The 16,159-nt window shown below is 31.6% G+C and overlaps 1 protein-coding gene across 4 annotated transcripts; it reads left to right on the forward strand.

Moving 5' to 3' along the window:
* The first annotated feature begins 5,028 nt into the window (after nt 1-5,028).
* Nucleotides 5,029-12,240, forward strand: LOC132276645 (serine/threonine-protein kinase BSK3-like). Of its 4 annotated transcripts, none has more exons than XM_059778173.1 (11): nt 5,029-5,833; nt 6,103-6,413; nt 6,492-6,712; nt 7,619-7,754; nt 8,058-8,191; nt 8,271-8,376; nt 8,788-8,873; nt 9,711-9,899; nt 10,884-11,036; nt 11,137-11,250; nt 11,619-12,240. In XM_059778173.1, exons 2-11 carry the CDS (start codon nt 6,332-6,334, stop codon nt 11,868-11,870), a joined length of 1,473 nt encoding a protein of 490 aa, XP_059634156.1. In that variant the 5' UTR covers nt 5,029-5,833; nt 6,103-6,331; the 3' UTR covers nt 11,871-12,240. The 4 variants fall into 4 exon arrangements, with proteins under 4 accessions (XP_059634156.1, XP_059634153.1, XP_059634157.1 ...); XM_059778170.1 differs by having other exon boundaries at nt 6,161-6,413; XM_059778174.1 differs by having other exon boundaries at nt 6,260-6,413.
* The last annotated feature ends 3,919 nt before the right edge of the window (nt 12,241-16,159 follow it).

The raw sequence follows: 16,159 nt of genomic DNA on the forward strand, positions 1-16,159 counted from the left end.
CAGCTAGATAAGTGGTGTCTCTCGATGTTTCATCTACACCAAGGTTGATAAATACTTCTTTCTCTTTGGTGGACATCGACCGGACAGGAGGGATCACACCAGACGGATTTTGAGTCCTCATAGGGCGGTGAACTTTATTTTTTGTTGATTTCTTTGAAGGTTTGGCATGTCTTGATGCACCTTTAAACCAGAAATTAATCCAGTCAGATATCTTCACATTCTGATCTCCTTTATACTTCTTGGAAAGTCTGTGGAAGGCCAAAAATAGGTATTGACAACTCAAAGGGATAGAATTTTGTTGTTGCCAGCTCTTGATAGTTCATCTGCACAAAGAATAACTTCATCATAAATTGTTCCTTGGTGAGGGAGACCACCTAGCATATATAGATCTCGAAGAGAAATTGATAGCTCGTCAATAGAACAATGAAGTGTATTAGTGGCTGGGCACCAACATTCAAGGAATGCTTTGAATACATCTTCATGACGATTATAGGAAAATAGGGAGGCGAATAAAGCACCATATAGTTGTTGTTTTGATAGAAGTCATGGAAACGCGCCAAGACATCTTCTAACCACTCCCAATATAGTTCGGTGTATAGCAATTCAGCAGGAAGTTTATAGGGAATACTCCATGATATTTCCTTCGCCTGAACATTAAGACCCAATAGTGAAAACTGGTTTTTTTCAACAACTCTCTCATGAAGTGAAAAATTTAGTATCAAGGCTTTAGAGACAATAGATTCTTCATTAATCTGATCAGGACCAAAGTCGGTGAGTTCGCATGTGGCCGTGCATGTCCAATGAGATGAACAATGTTTATTGTTAGAATCAGGCACTTGAATAGCATTGCGACCAAAAAGTGAGTCATATACACTTAATGTCGTTCCTTGGACTCGTTGACTATTTTCGCTCTCTAAGATAGTCAGCTTTTGCTTTGCGAAACACTTAAACACCACCATGATGGATAACAAAGCTCAAATCGGTATTGTCTAGAAGGAGGACTCAATTTCTGCTACGGTTGACACAAATCAAGTTGTTATACCCAATCAAACCCTGCAAAGAAAAAAAAAAAGGGGGTTAGAAAAAAAAAAAAAATTTTGCTCCAGTATGCTGCGTGGAGGAAAAAAAAAAAAAAAAAATTCCTACATGCGTGGAGAGAAAGAGAAAAAAAAAAAAAATTCCTATATGCGTGGAGAAAAAAAAAAAAAAATTTGTTCTCCTACATGCGTGAAAAAAAAAAAAAAGAAAAAAAAAAAAAGAAGAAGAAACACACGTACCAATTATTTGTGATCTGACAAGTCTTCAGAGATTTTTGGAATTGATATCAAACCCTACAATATTGAGGGTATATATAGGCAACCTTCAAGTTGTATTGGGATTTGGACAATTCAATTTAAATAGGAAAGTACAATTAAGATGACAAAAAAAAAAAAAAAAAAAAAAAAAAAAAAAAAAAAAAAAAAAAAAAAGGAAACTTCAAGTCCCACTTGGAAAAAGAGACAAGTCTTATCAAAATTGGGACTTGAAGTGGGGGCAATTTGTAGACACTAAAATTTAGTAGGCTTTGGTTTTAATGAATGGACCCATTAAATATAGTCCTAATGTTTAAATAAATTATTTAATTTACTAGGCTTGGTCCACTTAAATTATTTAATTAGCCCAGCCCAGATAATTAAATGAAACGATAATTATTCCTAATAAAATATATTTTGAATAATTATCTTTAAGGATAATTATCACAATATAACCGGCCCGGCCCAGTTATAGTTTTATCTTTATCAGGAGATGACACGTGTCATCATCCTATTAATCCAAGAAGCCTATAAATAGAGGCCTGGAGGAAGAAAAACAAGGAGAGGATTCAGAATTTAGAAGTCTACAAATTCAGACATAAATTCAGAATTCAGAACTCTCAGAAATCCACCAATAACGTGCCGTGCCGTTCTTCCACAGTGATTCAAGAACAAGCTCGTGCAGCCTTTGGATCCAACCAACCAAAAACAAGGAGATCGACTGTACTTCACATTCATAAATTAATAAAATTCTATTTTACTCCATATTTTGTTTCTATTGCAGACTTACAAAATTTGTGTGTACAGTCCATAATGAATTTCTATTAAGTTTTTATATCAGCTAATAATCTACGGGTTTTTTTTTTTTTTTTGTGTGTGAATTATGATCATGTCATGTTTCCAATCTTGTGCAACGCAACTTTTCAAAACCTGTAAACAAGAACTTTTGTCACACATATAACTAAATTAAAATAAAAAAAAGAAGGAAGAATAATGTTTGTTCCAAAATTCGGCTAGATCAGAGACAATAATGTAATATTCATTAATTATTTTCTAGTTCTTAGTTTGAGAGAAACCGTGTTTTTCAAAGGTGAATAGGTTTTTTTTTTTTTTTTTTTTTTTTTTTTTTTTTTTTTTTGGGTATTTACCTTTTATTATTGTTATAATTAGTAGCATTGTTAAATATTAAATTTGAAAACTACAAATAAGAATAGTAGTTTTGTATTAAAAGAAAATTATACAAGTAGGTTTTGAATGTGACAGTTAAATTAAATCTAATGACTATTATAAAAAGTGTTGATAAATTTTCTTACTCTACAAAAAATAAGAGATCAGTATTATATATATTTATATTTAAGAGATCATTACTATATATATTTATATTTAAATAATACTGCATATCTATTTGGTCCCTTTCTAACCGATGCACACGGAGACAATGGGTGGAACTCGTGAACAAATCAAAGATTTTTTTGCATTTTTTTAGGATTGCCAAGGACGGTTGCTTGAGCGAATGCCCATTTACAATGACTGTTTTGATTTTCACACCTGCATTTTTCCGTTTTCTTTTGATGATTTACACACACACACACACACTTTAAATGTGAGTTTTTATGACTGTAAGTGTTAATTGAAGTAAAATTATGGAATGCAATTTAAGTTAAAATAAAATTGTAAAATTTGAGGTTTTGTGAATTTGTGGAAGATTGCAATCCATTCACAATATCTATATATAAACAAAGAAAAGAAAGAATGAAAAAAAAAAAGAAAAAAAAAAGAAGAAAAAAAAAGGAAAGAAAATAATCTATTCAAGTAAGTTATTATTATTATTTTTTCCCTTTCAAAGTGACTATTGTGAAAGGATAATGATATCTATAAATGAAGATAGTCAAAAATCTATTACTTCACTAAGTCAACGTGGGTGTCAAATATAATGGGATCTATTTTCAAATGGAAGATAATTAACTATTTGAAAAGTTGTATTATTTTTTTTAGGTTTCATCATAATCTAGTATCTTTGTTGGACTCTTTAAATACATCAGATTGCATCGCCTATGTATAATTAGATTGTGTATCCATTGTTGTGTCTTTGACCATTAATATCAATCTATTACTTTAATAGGCATTTGATAATTGCTATAATGATTAAAATTAATGATATATATGACATTTAGAAAAAAAAGAAAAAAAAAGATAAATTTTTTAAAAAAATATTGCAAAGCATTGAAAAATTATAAACATTGCCAGTTTTTGTTTTAGATTTTGTACAAATTAAATTATTATATTTGAGTACCCATGAAACTTGCTGTGAAAAAAATAAATAAATAAAAAATTGCAAAGCATTGAAAAATTATAAAACATTGCCAATTTTTGTTTTAAATTTTGTAAAAATTAAATTATTATATTTGAGTACCCATGAAACTTGCTGAAAAAAAAATATATAAAATAAAAATAAAGTAGAAGAAGAAGAAGAAGAAGCTAAATATTGTAAACTAAAAAGATAAAAAAAGGGACTATAAAAAACTAAAAAGATAAGGAAAGAGAAATAAACGTATTTTATAGAAACATGCAAGAGTAGCAATAATGTATATTTAAGTTGAAATTTTAGAATAACCTTCTCATATTTTATATATGACAATTTTAAATCGGGTATTAAGGTTGTCAATAATATCATTTTCCAAACAAAGAAAAAAAGAAAAAAAAAAAAGAAAAGAAAAGGGAAGAATAGATGGATTCGTCACTTTGAAAGGAAAAAAAAAAAAATTGATTGTTGCAGTGAATTGTTAAACTTATTATTTTTAATTGGTCATTTATGCAACAAATAAAGAAATGTGTCTTCATTTACTTATATTTAGCATAAATAACCAATCAAAAATTATTCGCCCTCTTCCACAAATTCACAAAATCTCAGATTATAAATTTTATTATAACTTAAATTACATTCCATAATTTTACTTCAATTAACACTTGCCGTCATAAAAACTCACATTTAAAGTGTGTGTGTGTATATATATAATATACACACATACATGCATGCGTGAAAAGAAAGAGGTAGAACTTTGAAGGGTAATTATGTTTTAAAATTGGTAAGGTTTTTTACTTTCTTAAAAATAGAAACACTATATTAATTACAGCCGCAATGAATGGTATTTCAACCAATCAAAAAATGATCGTAAACTGTCCTTAGCAATTATATATATATATATATATATATATATATATTTATGCTGACAGATTAAGAGAACTTAGGAGTGTGAATTCAAAAGCAAAAACATTTGTTCGAAGTATTTTTACTGTCGTTAAGAAGTATAATTCTTCTCAACAAGTATTTTTATTCTAATTTTTATTATTTATGACTTAATTATATCGTTCTGGAATTTACTCTCCCTCGTACCCCCTTAATACTACAGTACTACTTGAGTTGGAAGGCCAGGCGTAATAGCTCTCCCAATCATACTACTGAATAACGCCCAACCAACCAAAGGTATTATCGAACCAACCTTTACTGTCGTTGTATATTTATGAATGAAAGTGGTCAAAGTTAATAATCACAGGAATGAAACATCCTTCAATTTGCATACTATAATAAACAATATTTTAAAAAAATTTATGTCACACTAAAACTTAAATACTACTCCTACAATATATATTTTCTTCTTTCATTATCAAATATCTCTCTCTGATAAGATATTAGATATAGCGCCGTCTTGACCCATTCAAAAACAAATTCAAATAATGCAGACAGAATGATTAAGAGGGTAGTGAGGTGGGGCTATTGAAATCATGAACGCTCTTCTGTCATTTCTTTTATATTAAATTGCTTTGCTTTGAACAGTCTCGAAGACGACCACTCCAAATCAATCCAATACAAAATTCAACGTTTCATTAAATTCACTCCGTATAACCCTATATATATATATATATATTAATCATAGTTGTAGTTTTCAAACACAACAATTCGTGACAGGTCGGTCATAATTCATTCTACATGATCAAAGGCCTCATTCGCATACATATATATGTGCATGTACAGATATAGATTGACATAAAGATCCTTGCAAATCTCAAAATCCTTTTCAAATTCTTCTTCATCGTCTCGTGATCCGAAATTGTTAATGAAACCATTCGTTCATTTGCTTTTATCAGAACACGCCTCTTTGGTTTCCGTTTTTGTTGTTTTCGTACACCGCAGAGATTTCAAATCTTGAGGTCTCGAAATTGGGTTCTGTTGCGGAGAAGTGGAATTTTCGATTGAATCGAGGGTCTTTTCGATCTCAATTTATGTGGCATTTATTGATCTTTGAGGCGAAGTTGTGGATCTTGTGGGAGTTGTATATATAAGTGTAGAATCCATTGAATTGATTATTTCAAAGCCAATATAGACCCAAATTAAGGTTTTTGTGCCATCATTTTGTAGTTTGATGCAAAGAGGAGGTGTTTTTTTGCTGTTTAATTCTGGGTTTTTAGGTTTGGAATATGGGTTGGTGGTGTTTACCTGGTAAGCTTGGAGGATCAATTTGTTGACTTAGTGAGACCTTGAGGTATGTATGTTTCTGTAGTCTTTACAGGAACTGTAGATTTTTATTATTTCTTTTTTGTTTCTTTGCTTTTGGAAAGTACGAACTAAGAACACACCCCAACTTGAAGTTTGAAGTTTTTTTATTCAATAAGTAATTTGTTAGAGGAAACAAATCTGCCAAAGTCGAGTACTGGGTTTTTTTTTTCAGATTTCTGATTGTATGTGTGTGCATGTATAATGTATATGTGTACTACAATTGTTGAAGCATATATATATATATTTTTTTGAAAGGTTGAAGCATATATATTACTCCTCAATTAACAAAATATTGGGTTTACTCATACTGAAGTGGTGCTGAATTGTGATTCTGCTGAGAAGATTGGAAAACCTGAAATTGATTGAAGCTGTTTTGAGTATAATCAAATTGGATTAGTTCTATGGATTGCAGTTGATGTTCGGCTTATTTTGCGAGGCACGGTGTTTGGAGTTATTTACCATTTAGTTTATTCGTGTTATCAAAATGGGCTCTCAGTGCTCCAAACTCACACCATGTTGCTTGGTTTCACAATACAAGGCATCCATTCTTGAGGTGCCTGATATTGGTAGGTTGAAGTACTATCTGATGCGTCCTTTTGTAAAACCGAGAATTAGGATGAGATGTGATTGTGTTTTTGCTGCAGAAAATGAAGAGAAGACTGAGACCAATAACTTGCCTGCATTCCGTGAGTTTGCTCTCGAGGAACTTAAGAATGCTACTTCTGGTTTTGCGGTAGAGAACATTGTGTCCGAGCATGGTGAGAAGGCTCCCAATGTTGTTTATAAAGGGAAGATGGATAATCAGAGGAGGATTGCTGTGAAGCGCTTTAATAGAAATGCTTGGCCTGATGCCCATCAATTCGTGGTAAATGCATCTTTCCCACTTATTCAGAACTCTTGCATGAGCATGCGAACATCCAAATTCACATTGCAGTCTCTGTTATGATTATGCTTTACCTATGCAATGGATGCATTTACACATGGGTTTAATTTGGGGCCTTTTAGGCCATGGATGATGTCTGTTTGTTAACTCTTTCTTCTCATTGACTGCATATGCTACCAACCATGTTACATTTTCTAATTGCGAACAAGAAGGTTATTTCAGTAATCTTTTTACTTTCAACATTCACCCAGATTTTTTCATTCAAGCTCTTAATTTTTTTTACCACTGCTTGTATCATGTGAGGTTGATCCTCTTCAATCATTCTCTTACTGTTTAAGTAAACTATAAATCTTTATTGTTTCTTACACTTGCCAAATGAAAAGAAAAATATCTATAATGTTTATTAAGCCATTTCCACCTTGACATATTATTTTGTTTTATGTTTGTTCAACGTACAAATATAACACTTGCTTTGGATTGGGGGTCCTGTAGGAAGGATAGGAGAAGGGGAAATCCAATAGTTTACTTGGATATGAACAGAACAGTAAAAGGGAGGATATGACGAGGTTCTAACCCCTCAGAAGGATAAGAGAGTTACTGATCTCTTATTTTTTCCCCCAAATTTATAATAGTAAACGAGTTTCTGGTTTTCCCTTCCACTCATATATTTGAACATTCAATTCCTTTCTATTCTATGCATTCCTTGAGATAACTTATATATCTAATGACAGACATCAATATTTCTTTACCTGTCTGACTCTCCCTTGAGGTATCAGTTTGTATGTTGGCCATTTTCATGTGTACAACATCCAACTGCTTTTGAGATCATCTCAAATTTTTAGGTCATTCTTGACTATAACTTGCAAAATTTTCCTCTGCTAATTTTAGGAAGAAGCGAGGTCAGTTGGACAGCTCCGCAACCAAAGATTGGTAAATTTGCTTGGTTGCTGTTGTGGAGATGATGAGAGACTGCTTGTGGCTGAATATATGCCCAACGATACACTTGCAAAACACCTTTTTCACTGTAAGTTTATTAGTTGATGCAAAACTGTAATTTGACTTTAAATGTTTCTTCAGCATGCATGGTGCACACACGTACACACGCACACATATATATATATGAATATATTTTGTGATTATTATAATTAAACCATATTTTTGCGTGACATAATCACTTCCATTTATTATGCTTTTCTGCTTGTTGATACTTGTCCTTCATAAGACCATTTCTTAATATAAGTTTTTACATGGCCAGTAGCTATGTTTCTGTCCACCATATTGCATTTGTTTATCCGCTGATGATAATTTGGTTATTTTCTTGATTCAGGGGAAACACAACCTATAAAGTGGCCAATGCGATTGAGGGTGGTTCTGCATCTAGCACAAGCTCTAGAATATTGTTCAAACAAAGGTCGTGCCCTTTATCACGATCTTAATGCTTACAGAATTTTATTTGATGAGGTAAATTTTCATTAATATGACTCCATTTTTCAATTAGATTCTGTATGCATTTCTCGATATATGTATTGGAATTTTGCAGGATGGTCATCCTAGACTTTCATGCTTTGGCCTGATGAAAAATAGTCGGGATGGAAAAAGTTACAGTACAAACCTGGCATTCACTCCTCCGGAGTATTTGAAAACCGGTATGTATTGATTTGTAAAATATTTGTATACCGAAGACATGCTCTTTTTAGGTTTTTAATTATGTTGTCTCTGTGAATCTCTCTGAATTACCCTAATCATCACCCTAAATTGTTGCCTTTAGAATTTTTTTTTTTTTATTTAGTGGGTTTCCTTCTCTGCGTGTGTGTGTGTTTGGGGTGGATTATAAAGGGGGGTGAGGTGATTTTTTCCCTCTCAATCTATTTCCCTGTTAACTTGTTTTCATCAGATATAATGTTAATGGTTTTTAATATAATGGTAACCAAACCCAGTTTCTAGAGTTAAGAGTAGATTCTCAAGAAGACAGTCATGGTTTTTCATTTATTTTTGGTTTGGGCTCTGCACATTGCTTTTTGTTAAATTTGCTCCTCATGCTTATCCTCTTTTTGTAGGAAGAGTGACGTCAGAAAGTGTAATATATAGCTTTGGCACTCTTTTGATCGACCTTCTTAGTGGAAAACACATTCCCCCAGGCCACGTATGTATTTATCTCTTTCCTGGTAACTTCCAAATGAAAACAACTTACATTTGCTCTGCAATATTTTTAATTTTCTTATAATAGTGGCATGAACATTCAATTTAGTGCACCTCCAACATTTTTACATGTATTTTTTTGGTTCTTCTTTCTCTAGTATATTTTCATAATTGTACACACATATAGAATCTATGATGATATATTGCTTATTTGTGTATGCATTACTGTAATTACTATATTAACTTCAAAAGTGCTCACTCTTCAGTATCGGAAGTTTTCAGGGGATGAATTTTACTTTCAGCGTACATATTCTTATATAATTTTCCGGTGTTTAGGCTTCCGAAGTAATTTAATCCTTCTGTTGCCTTTTCAAAGTTTTTAAATGCATAGTGTCAATGGTTAGATTTGCCTCCAGTCGCTGCCTCCTAGCACCTATGTAGACTGGACACACACTGGGTAGTGTTATTATATATGTTTAGATTGAAAGCCATTATCACTACAATAAAATAAGCACCAGATTAACCCCCTGATGTTCTCTTATTCTTAATGAAGTATTAAGAAAAGTAGATGGGCTACTCTAAATTACATTGTAAACACAACAGTCATTGCAAATGCTATATAAACACCATGAATTAATCTAGTTCCATTGGATGTAAAAAACACACGAACAATTAAGGGCACTGTAGCATAGTGAAACATACTCTCAATCTAGTGTTCATTACTTATTTAAATTTGATAAATGTATTTAAATTTGATAAATGTATTCAACTATTTTTATTTCGTCAGCTTAAATTATCATTAACTATAATTGATTATCTAATGCTCTGGTACTTGTGTCAGGCCCTTGACCTGATACGGGACAGGAACCTTCAAATGCTGACGGATTCCTGCTTGGAAGGACAGATTTCTAGTGATGATGGGACTGAATTAGTACGCTTGGCTTCCCGGTGTTTGCAATATGAACCCCGAGAACGGCCAAATCCAAAGTCATTAGTGGCTGCTTTGACTCCTCTTCAGAAGGAAACTGAGGTCAGTTAAATCTAAAGTCATTAATTTGATTAGCCTCCAAACTGGGTAAACTTGTCTCCTTTTGAGAATAAGAACTTCCACTGCTTTGTTTCCTCTTTACCAATATTGAAGGAAAACTGGCTTTCATGTTTGTCCTTCATCCTTCATCAACAGCATCTATTATATTACATGGACTCTTCTAAGCGACATTATTGAATGACCTTGTGTCCACATAAATAGATGACGATAATTAGCAGATTTTCTACAACATGATTGAATGACCTTTGCAGTGAGGCAAGTGGTATTTCCAACAGAAGATATTTCCAGTTTTTGCAGAAGTTTGGTAATACTTTGTGTGGTATAACCATGACATCTACTTTAAGTAAGGAATTTTGGTAATTCTAAACTGAGCATAAGGACAACTAGTCACCATAAAGTAACAGATCATTTCATCTACAAAATTTAGGAACAATCAATGATTGTACCTTGGCAACAGAGGATAAGCAAGTTAGAATTTTAGTCTCAATTTGTGTTATAGAACTTCATTTTAGATTAAAGAATAATACGAAGGAATTGAGTGACAGATGATTAGTATATTTTTACTGGTTAGAAAATAGAGCCAAAAGGAAAAAATCAGGAACGAGAGTGTTGATGTCCGTGTGCCTCTTCTCTCTTCTTTAACTAATGTGTGGTAGGGAGGTCACCTGATCTTGTTGGGACAAGTGTTGACTGAAAATGAAAAACAGAGTGACAAAGAGGAGGTTGTTAGTTAATTACATGTGATTTTGTTGTAACAAGAACTCGCTAAATCAGAAATGACTTTATGATGTATAAATTTTTGTTTATTTTTACCGCTATTTCTTTTGACTTTACCATTTGCCAACGACTTGTCATTGGCTTCTGCTTTAAAATGCTATCTGATATGATGCTCAAAACAAAAGTCTCAATGCCTATTTTAATGGTTAGATTTAGTTTTTTTATGAATTTTTTATTTCCACTGTGCAGGTTCCTTCTCATGTCTTGATGGGTATTCTGCGCAGTGCTTCGTTCTCACCTAAATCCCCACTTGGTGAAGCTTGCTCAAGAATGGACTTGACTGCCATACATGAGATCTTAGAAAAGATTGGGTACAAGGATGACGAAGGAGTGACAAATGAGGTTCTTTTACTCATCATATCAGCTTTTACTATTGCACCAAGTGACGGCGCCTACACTTTCTATTTGTCATCTGTCTCACTGTCGCTTTTCTACATTGCAGCTCTCATTCCAAATGTGGACGGACCAAATGCAGGACACATTGACTTCAAAGAAAAAGGGTGATACTGCTTTCCGGCATAAAGATTTCAAAACTGCAATTGAGTGCTACACGCAGGTTATTATCATTTTACAAATGGTTACAACAAATACATGCTTTATAACACTTGAAATACTCAGCGTCTAGATTTATATTTATGTATGTGTTACTGTACAGGTTTTCTTTGAGAACTGAATAAAAACTTTGTGACATGTTCTCTACCTGACATGATATGACTTTTCACAAAGTTATGTTGTCAGTTGATGGGATAACAAAAACACAAACAAGCAAATCCCTTTTCCCAGCTGATTGGATAAATGGGTCATATTCTTGGATTTCAATCTGAATTTAGAGTATATTCCCCTTAGAGTCAAATGTTAGACTCTTCTGACTTTCTTGGATTCAATTTTGTTCGAGTTACTGACAGTTTCTTATTTCACTTGTAGTTTATTGATGTTGGAACGATGGTATCTCCGACCGTTTTTGCTCGTCGTAGTTTGTCTTATCTCATGAATGACATGCCGCAAGATGCCCTAAATGATGCAATGCAAGCCCAAGTCATTTCTCCAGTCTGGCACATTGCATCTTACCTACAAGCTGCTGCACTTTTTGCCCTTAAAATGGAAAATGAAGCACAAGTAGCACTTAAGGAGGGCTCAACTCTTGAGGCCAAAAGGAACAAAACCAACGGACAGTAACCAACAGTAACCAAGTGAAGTACAGATATCTAATCTCCTTCAATTTCCTCGTTGATTTGAGCATATATTGAAAGGTTTCTGATCATGCCAGATAGCCGGAAGCTTCTAGAGTTGCCCCTTTTTCTTTCTGCTATGAATTCTATGATAGTGTTATAGGTTTGATGCATTTTTTGAGCAAGCGAATCCTGTTTGGTTGTGTTTTGTTTTGTTATGTTATGTTTCATATCAATTTTTGTGTGGGGGTTGTTTGATCTCTCAATTTTAGTCTTTTTGAAGTTTGATCAGTTGTGCATGAAAAAAGAGTAGTAACTTCCAAATATGAGTAAACAGAAAGGAAAGAAAAGTCTAATGGAAGTAAAGAACTTGTTGACTTTTGATATATGTACTTTCTGTGCAAAAAAACCGTCTGGTTTTCTCGTACTAATATGCTATTTAATGTTGTATACATTCAACTATTATTTGTCCTTGTTCAACACAACCATGACTGCGACCCCTAACAATACAAATAATGGTGATGTACAACTAGTGCTAACATTTAAAATTACAAATAAAAAGCATATAATTGTTGGCAAAATTAATTTACTTTTTAAACTTTTCGTTTATAAATAAAATTAAATGCGGTATATTAACAGTTCTCACAAAGGCATTCATTTTTGTCAGTTTTGAGTGACGTAAAGGAAAGAAACTCATCAAATTAACAACTATTAGAAAATTTTGAAATCCTGTTATAAAATTAAATTAACTTCATAAAAAAAATTAATAATAATTACTTGACCAACTGCACAGAGATCACATTCTCGATAATAATCAAGTTAAAATTTTGACCAAGGTTTGAAAGGAAATAATACCAATCAAAGGAAAAATTTATTGACAAAGTAATGAAGTATTTACACCATTCATATTAGCACCATGTTAGACTTCAAATAAAATTAGTGTTATATATAGTGTGTGAAAGTGTGATATTAACGCTCAGGGTGATAAATTGACAGTGTCTCACATCTGCCTGCGTTTACCATTCATATAGATCATTCCTTAAGAATCCTCGTTGGCACACTTTAATATTACTAGGAAGAGGCACGTGCGATGTACGTGATTAATGTTTTGTAACTTATTTTATTATTTGATAAATTATTTTACTAAACAATTACCTATTTTATAGTTGTTTTAATAATGATTTGAAACTCTTTTATTTTAATTTATTTTATTTATAGAACCTCTTTTATTTTAATTCATTTTATATCAATTAATAAATAAATACTGAAATATTAAAAGGAAATAAAATAGCTAATTTGTGATAGAGTTTTATAAAGTGTTTTTTATATTAATAATTCTTGTCTAATTAGATTTCCCGTTATTTAAAAAGTCATAATAAAAGCTAATTTGTGGTAGAGTTTTAGAAAAATTATTTAATTTTTTATATTAATAATTATTATCTAATTAAATTTCAATATTTTATATTAATAATTATTATCTAATTAATAAATATTTTTTCATTTTTTATAAATAGGTAATTTGTGTTAGAGTTTTATAGAAACTCTTAAAAGTACTATTTTTATATCAATTAATAATTTTTTTTATATTAATAATTTTTGGCTAATTAGAAAAAAAATTTCTTAAAAAACTCATAATAAATAGATAAATTGGTCATTTGTGTTAGAGTTTTATAAAAACTCTTTAAACACATCCTTATCTAATGTGATAGAGTTTTATTAAAAATAAAATAGATAATTTGTTTTAGAGTTTTATAAAAAATATTTTATTTTCTTTAAATATAGGGATAATTTCACTGACACCCCCAGTAGTTTGGTCAAATATCAGTCTAAAATATCTTTTGAAAATAACTATCACTCACATTACAAACGTTTGTTCTATTTTTCACTCACACCCCAAAAGTTAGTTGACAGGTGTGTCAGACCACTTTTTACATGTAAAAAGACATTCTTACCCTTTGACTTTGGTTTGGCCTAATAAATTGTTTCTTTAATGATTAAAATTACATGTTTACCCTCATTTGACTTTAGATTGACTATTCAAATGACATGGTTACCCTTCCTTTTCCATATACAAGAATAAATAAAGTAGGTGATCAACATCATACAGTTTGCTATTGAGGGCTATTATACGCCTATACAGGTGTAAGGTTCTATATTTTTTTAAGGAAATTAATGAAATTTTAAGTAAGAAAATTTTATTTTTTTAAGAAAATTAATGAAATTTAAAAAGAGAAAGAGAAAAATAAAAAAAAAAATTTAAAAACTAAAATAAGAAAAATCACTCATTCATATATTTTTTAAAAAATAAATAATGAAATTTTAATGAAATTTTAAGTAAGAAATTTTAAAAAATAATGAAAAATTAAGTAAGAAAATTTTATTTTTGTAAGGAAATTAATGAAATTTAAAAAGAGAGAGAGAAAAATAAAAAAAAAAATTAAAAACTAAAATAAGAAAAATCACCCATTAATATTTTTTTTAATAAGAAAATTTTATTTTTTTAAGAAATTAATGAAATTTAAAAAAAGAAAAAGAAAAATAAGAAATTTTTTATAAGTGTCCGGTTCTACGATCAATCACCCATTCATATATTCCATCATTTCATATATATATATATATATATATATAGGCTTGTCCTCATATTTTTTGGACAACAAAAACTCCTTTTTATTATTTAGCATGTGAATTGAAGTCTATTTCTATCATTTTATATTTATATTTATATATATATATTTTCTTCATCTGTCTAATTCATCTTCGTTTCTCCCTCTCTCTCTCGATCATACACAACATATACACTTTCTATACATAACTTATTGGTGCCCTAAACCATAAACTCCAATACTAAATTCCCAAATCAATCTATAAATACCCTGATTAATAAATTGAAAGAAATAATTAATGGAGTTGGTTTCCCCAAAATTGATTCATTACCAAAAAAAAAAAATTATAATAATAATACAAAAATTCATATTCAATAAACCATATGTAATCAGCTCTCGCCGGAGGTGAAGCACTATGCGTTCGCAGGCCAGGTTCGGGGAAAAAGTGGGTGACGATTGCCAGAATTTCAACAACGATTGCATGGATCAAGAGTTACTGGAACTCTTCAAATTAAATTACTCCTTATATAGCTTTATTGCTTCTTATATATATATATATATATATATATATATATATATATATATATATCTATATAAATACATCGTGTCCTCTCCTCCCTCATACCACCATGCCGCTAAGCTCCATAAACAAAACCAAAGCAGAGTCTTTAGACTTTAGCCAGAAACTCTCTCTCTCTCTCTAATGATGGTGTTAGCGAGTCGGAGCTAATTAATCAACCGTTTGATTTACAATCCTGTTCGATTCATGTCTTTTTCAACTGATAATGGAGATCAATCGAAAAAATCCATTTCCAAATCAAGGTTTGAAAATCTCATCCGTCAATACACACTACCTTTAATTGATACCATGCGTGGTCTCAATCTCAGAAACCGACCACCCAAGTCCACGCTTTAAGCCCCCCAGATACCTCCGCTGCTGGTAGTACCACCGCCAGTGGCTGCGCTGGCAAGTTCAACCACCACCACCTTCGGCAAGGCAACCTGACTATTAATTCCATTTTATCGAATTCTAATTATACCAATTCAGTGTCAATGGCTGAACCTCTTCTTCCTTATTGACTCCCCATAACTGACCTTCTTGAGCCACCCATAGATCCTCACCTCAAATCCGTTGATTTTGTGGAAAATCTAGCTGACCTCTATCGCCGTCTTGTGGGTTGTCCTGTATCCAGTAAATCATTGATGTGCCTAGAGTAGTACTCGAACTTGTGCAGCCATGGTGATCCAAAGCTGCTACAGTTAATCTTTATGCTTTAGGGTTTCATAGTTTTGTTAATCTGTGGGTCGCATCTATAGAGAAGAGAGAGAGTGGTTTTGATCTATAGAGAAGAAAGAGAGACAAACAAGCCTCCTTGAGGAGAGAGAACGTCCGATACAGATAGAGATATAAGGGGTATAAAAGTCATTTATCTTATTTGATATTTTGTATTAAATGTGATTAAAAAATTAGGGGCAAATATGTCTTTTCCCATGTTTTTAACGGAGACAGTAACGGAAAAGTGAAAATGGACCTAAGTGATAGTTATTTTTGAAAGATATTTTAGACTGATATTTAGTTAAACTACTGTGGGTGTCAGTGAAATTATCCCTTAAATATACCATTGTCTAATTATATTTTCTTTTATTAAAAAACTCATAATAAAAGGTAATTTGAGGTAGAATTTTAGAGAAA

The sequence above is a fragment of the Cornus florida genome, unplaced genomic scaffold, assembly GCF_030987335.1.
Source record: "Cornus florida cultivar Cherokee Brave unplaced genomic scaffold, ASM3098733v1 CherokeeBrave_3.0.0_Hap2_Chr10, whole genome shotgun sequence".
Lineage (NCBI taxonomy): Eukaryota > Viridiplantae > Streptophyta > Magnoliopsida > Cornales > Cornaceae > Cornus > Cornus florida.

What these genes read in the sequence shown, in the direction of transcription:
- LOC132276645 (XM_059778171.1), top strand. Translation starts at nt 6,332, where the DNA reads ATGGGCTCTCAGTGCTCCAAACTCACACCATGTTGCTTGGTTTCACAA. An exon ending in CTCTTCAGAAGGAAACTGAG is followed by an intron (nt 9,900 to 10,883) that starts GTCAGTTAAATC and finishes TCCACTGTGCAG; the next exon opens with GTTCCTTCTCATGTCTTGAT. An exon ending in CAATTGAGTGCTACACGCAG is followed by an intron (nt 11,251 to 11,618) that starts GTTATTATCATT and finishes TTTCACTTGTAG; the next exon opens with TTTATTGATGTTGGAACGAT.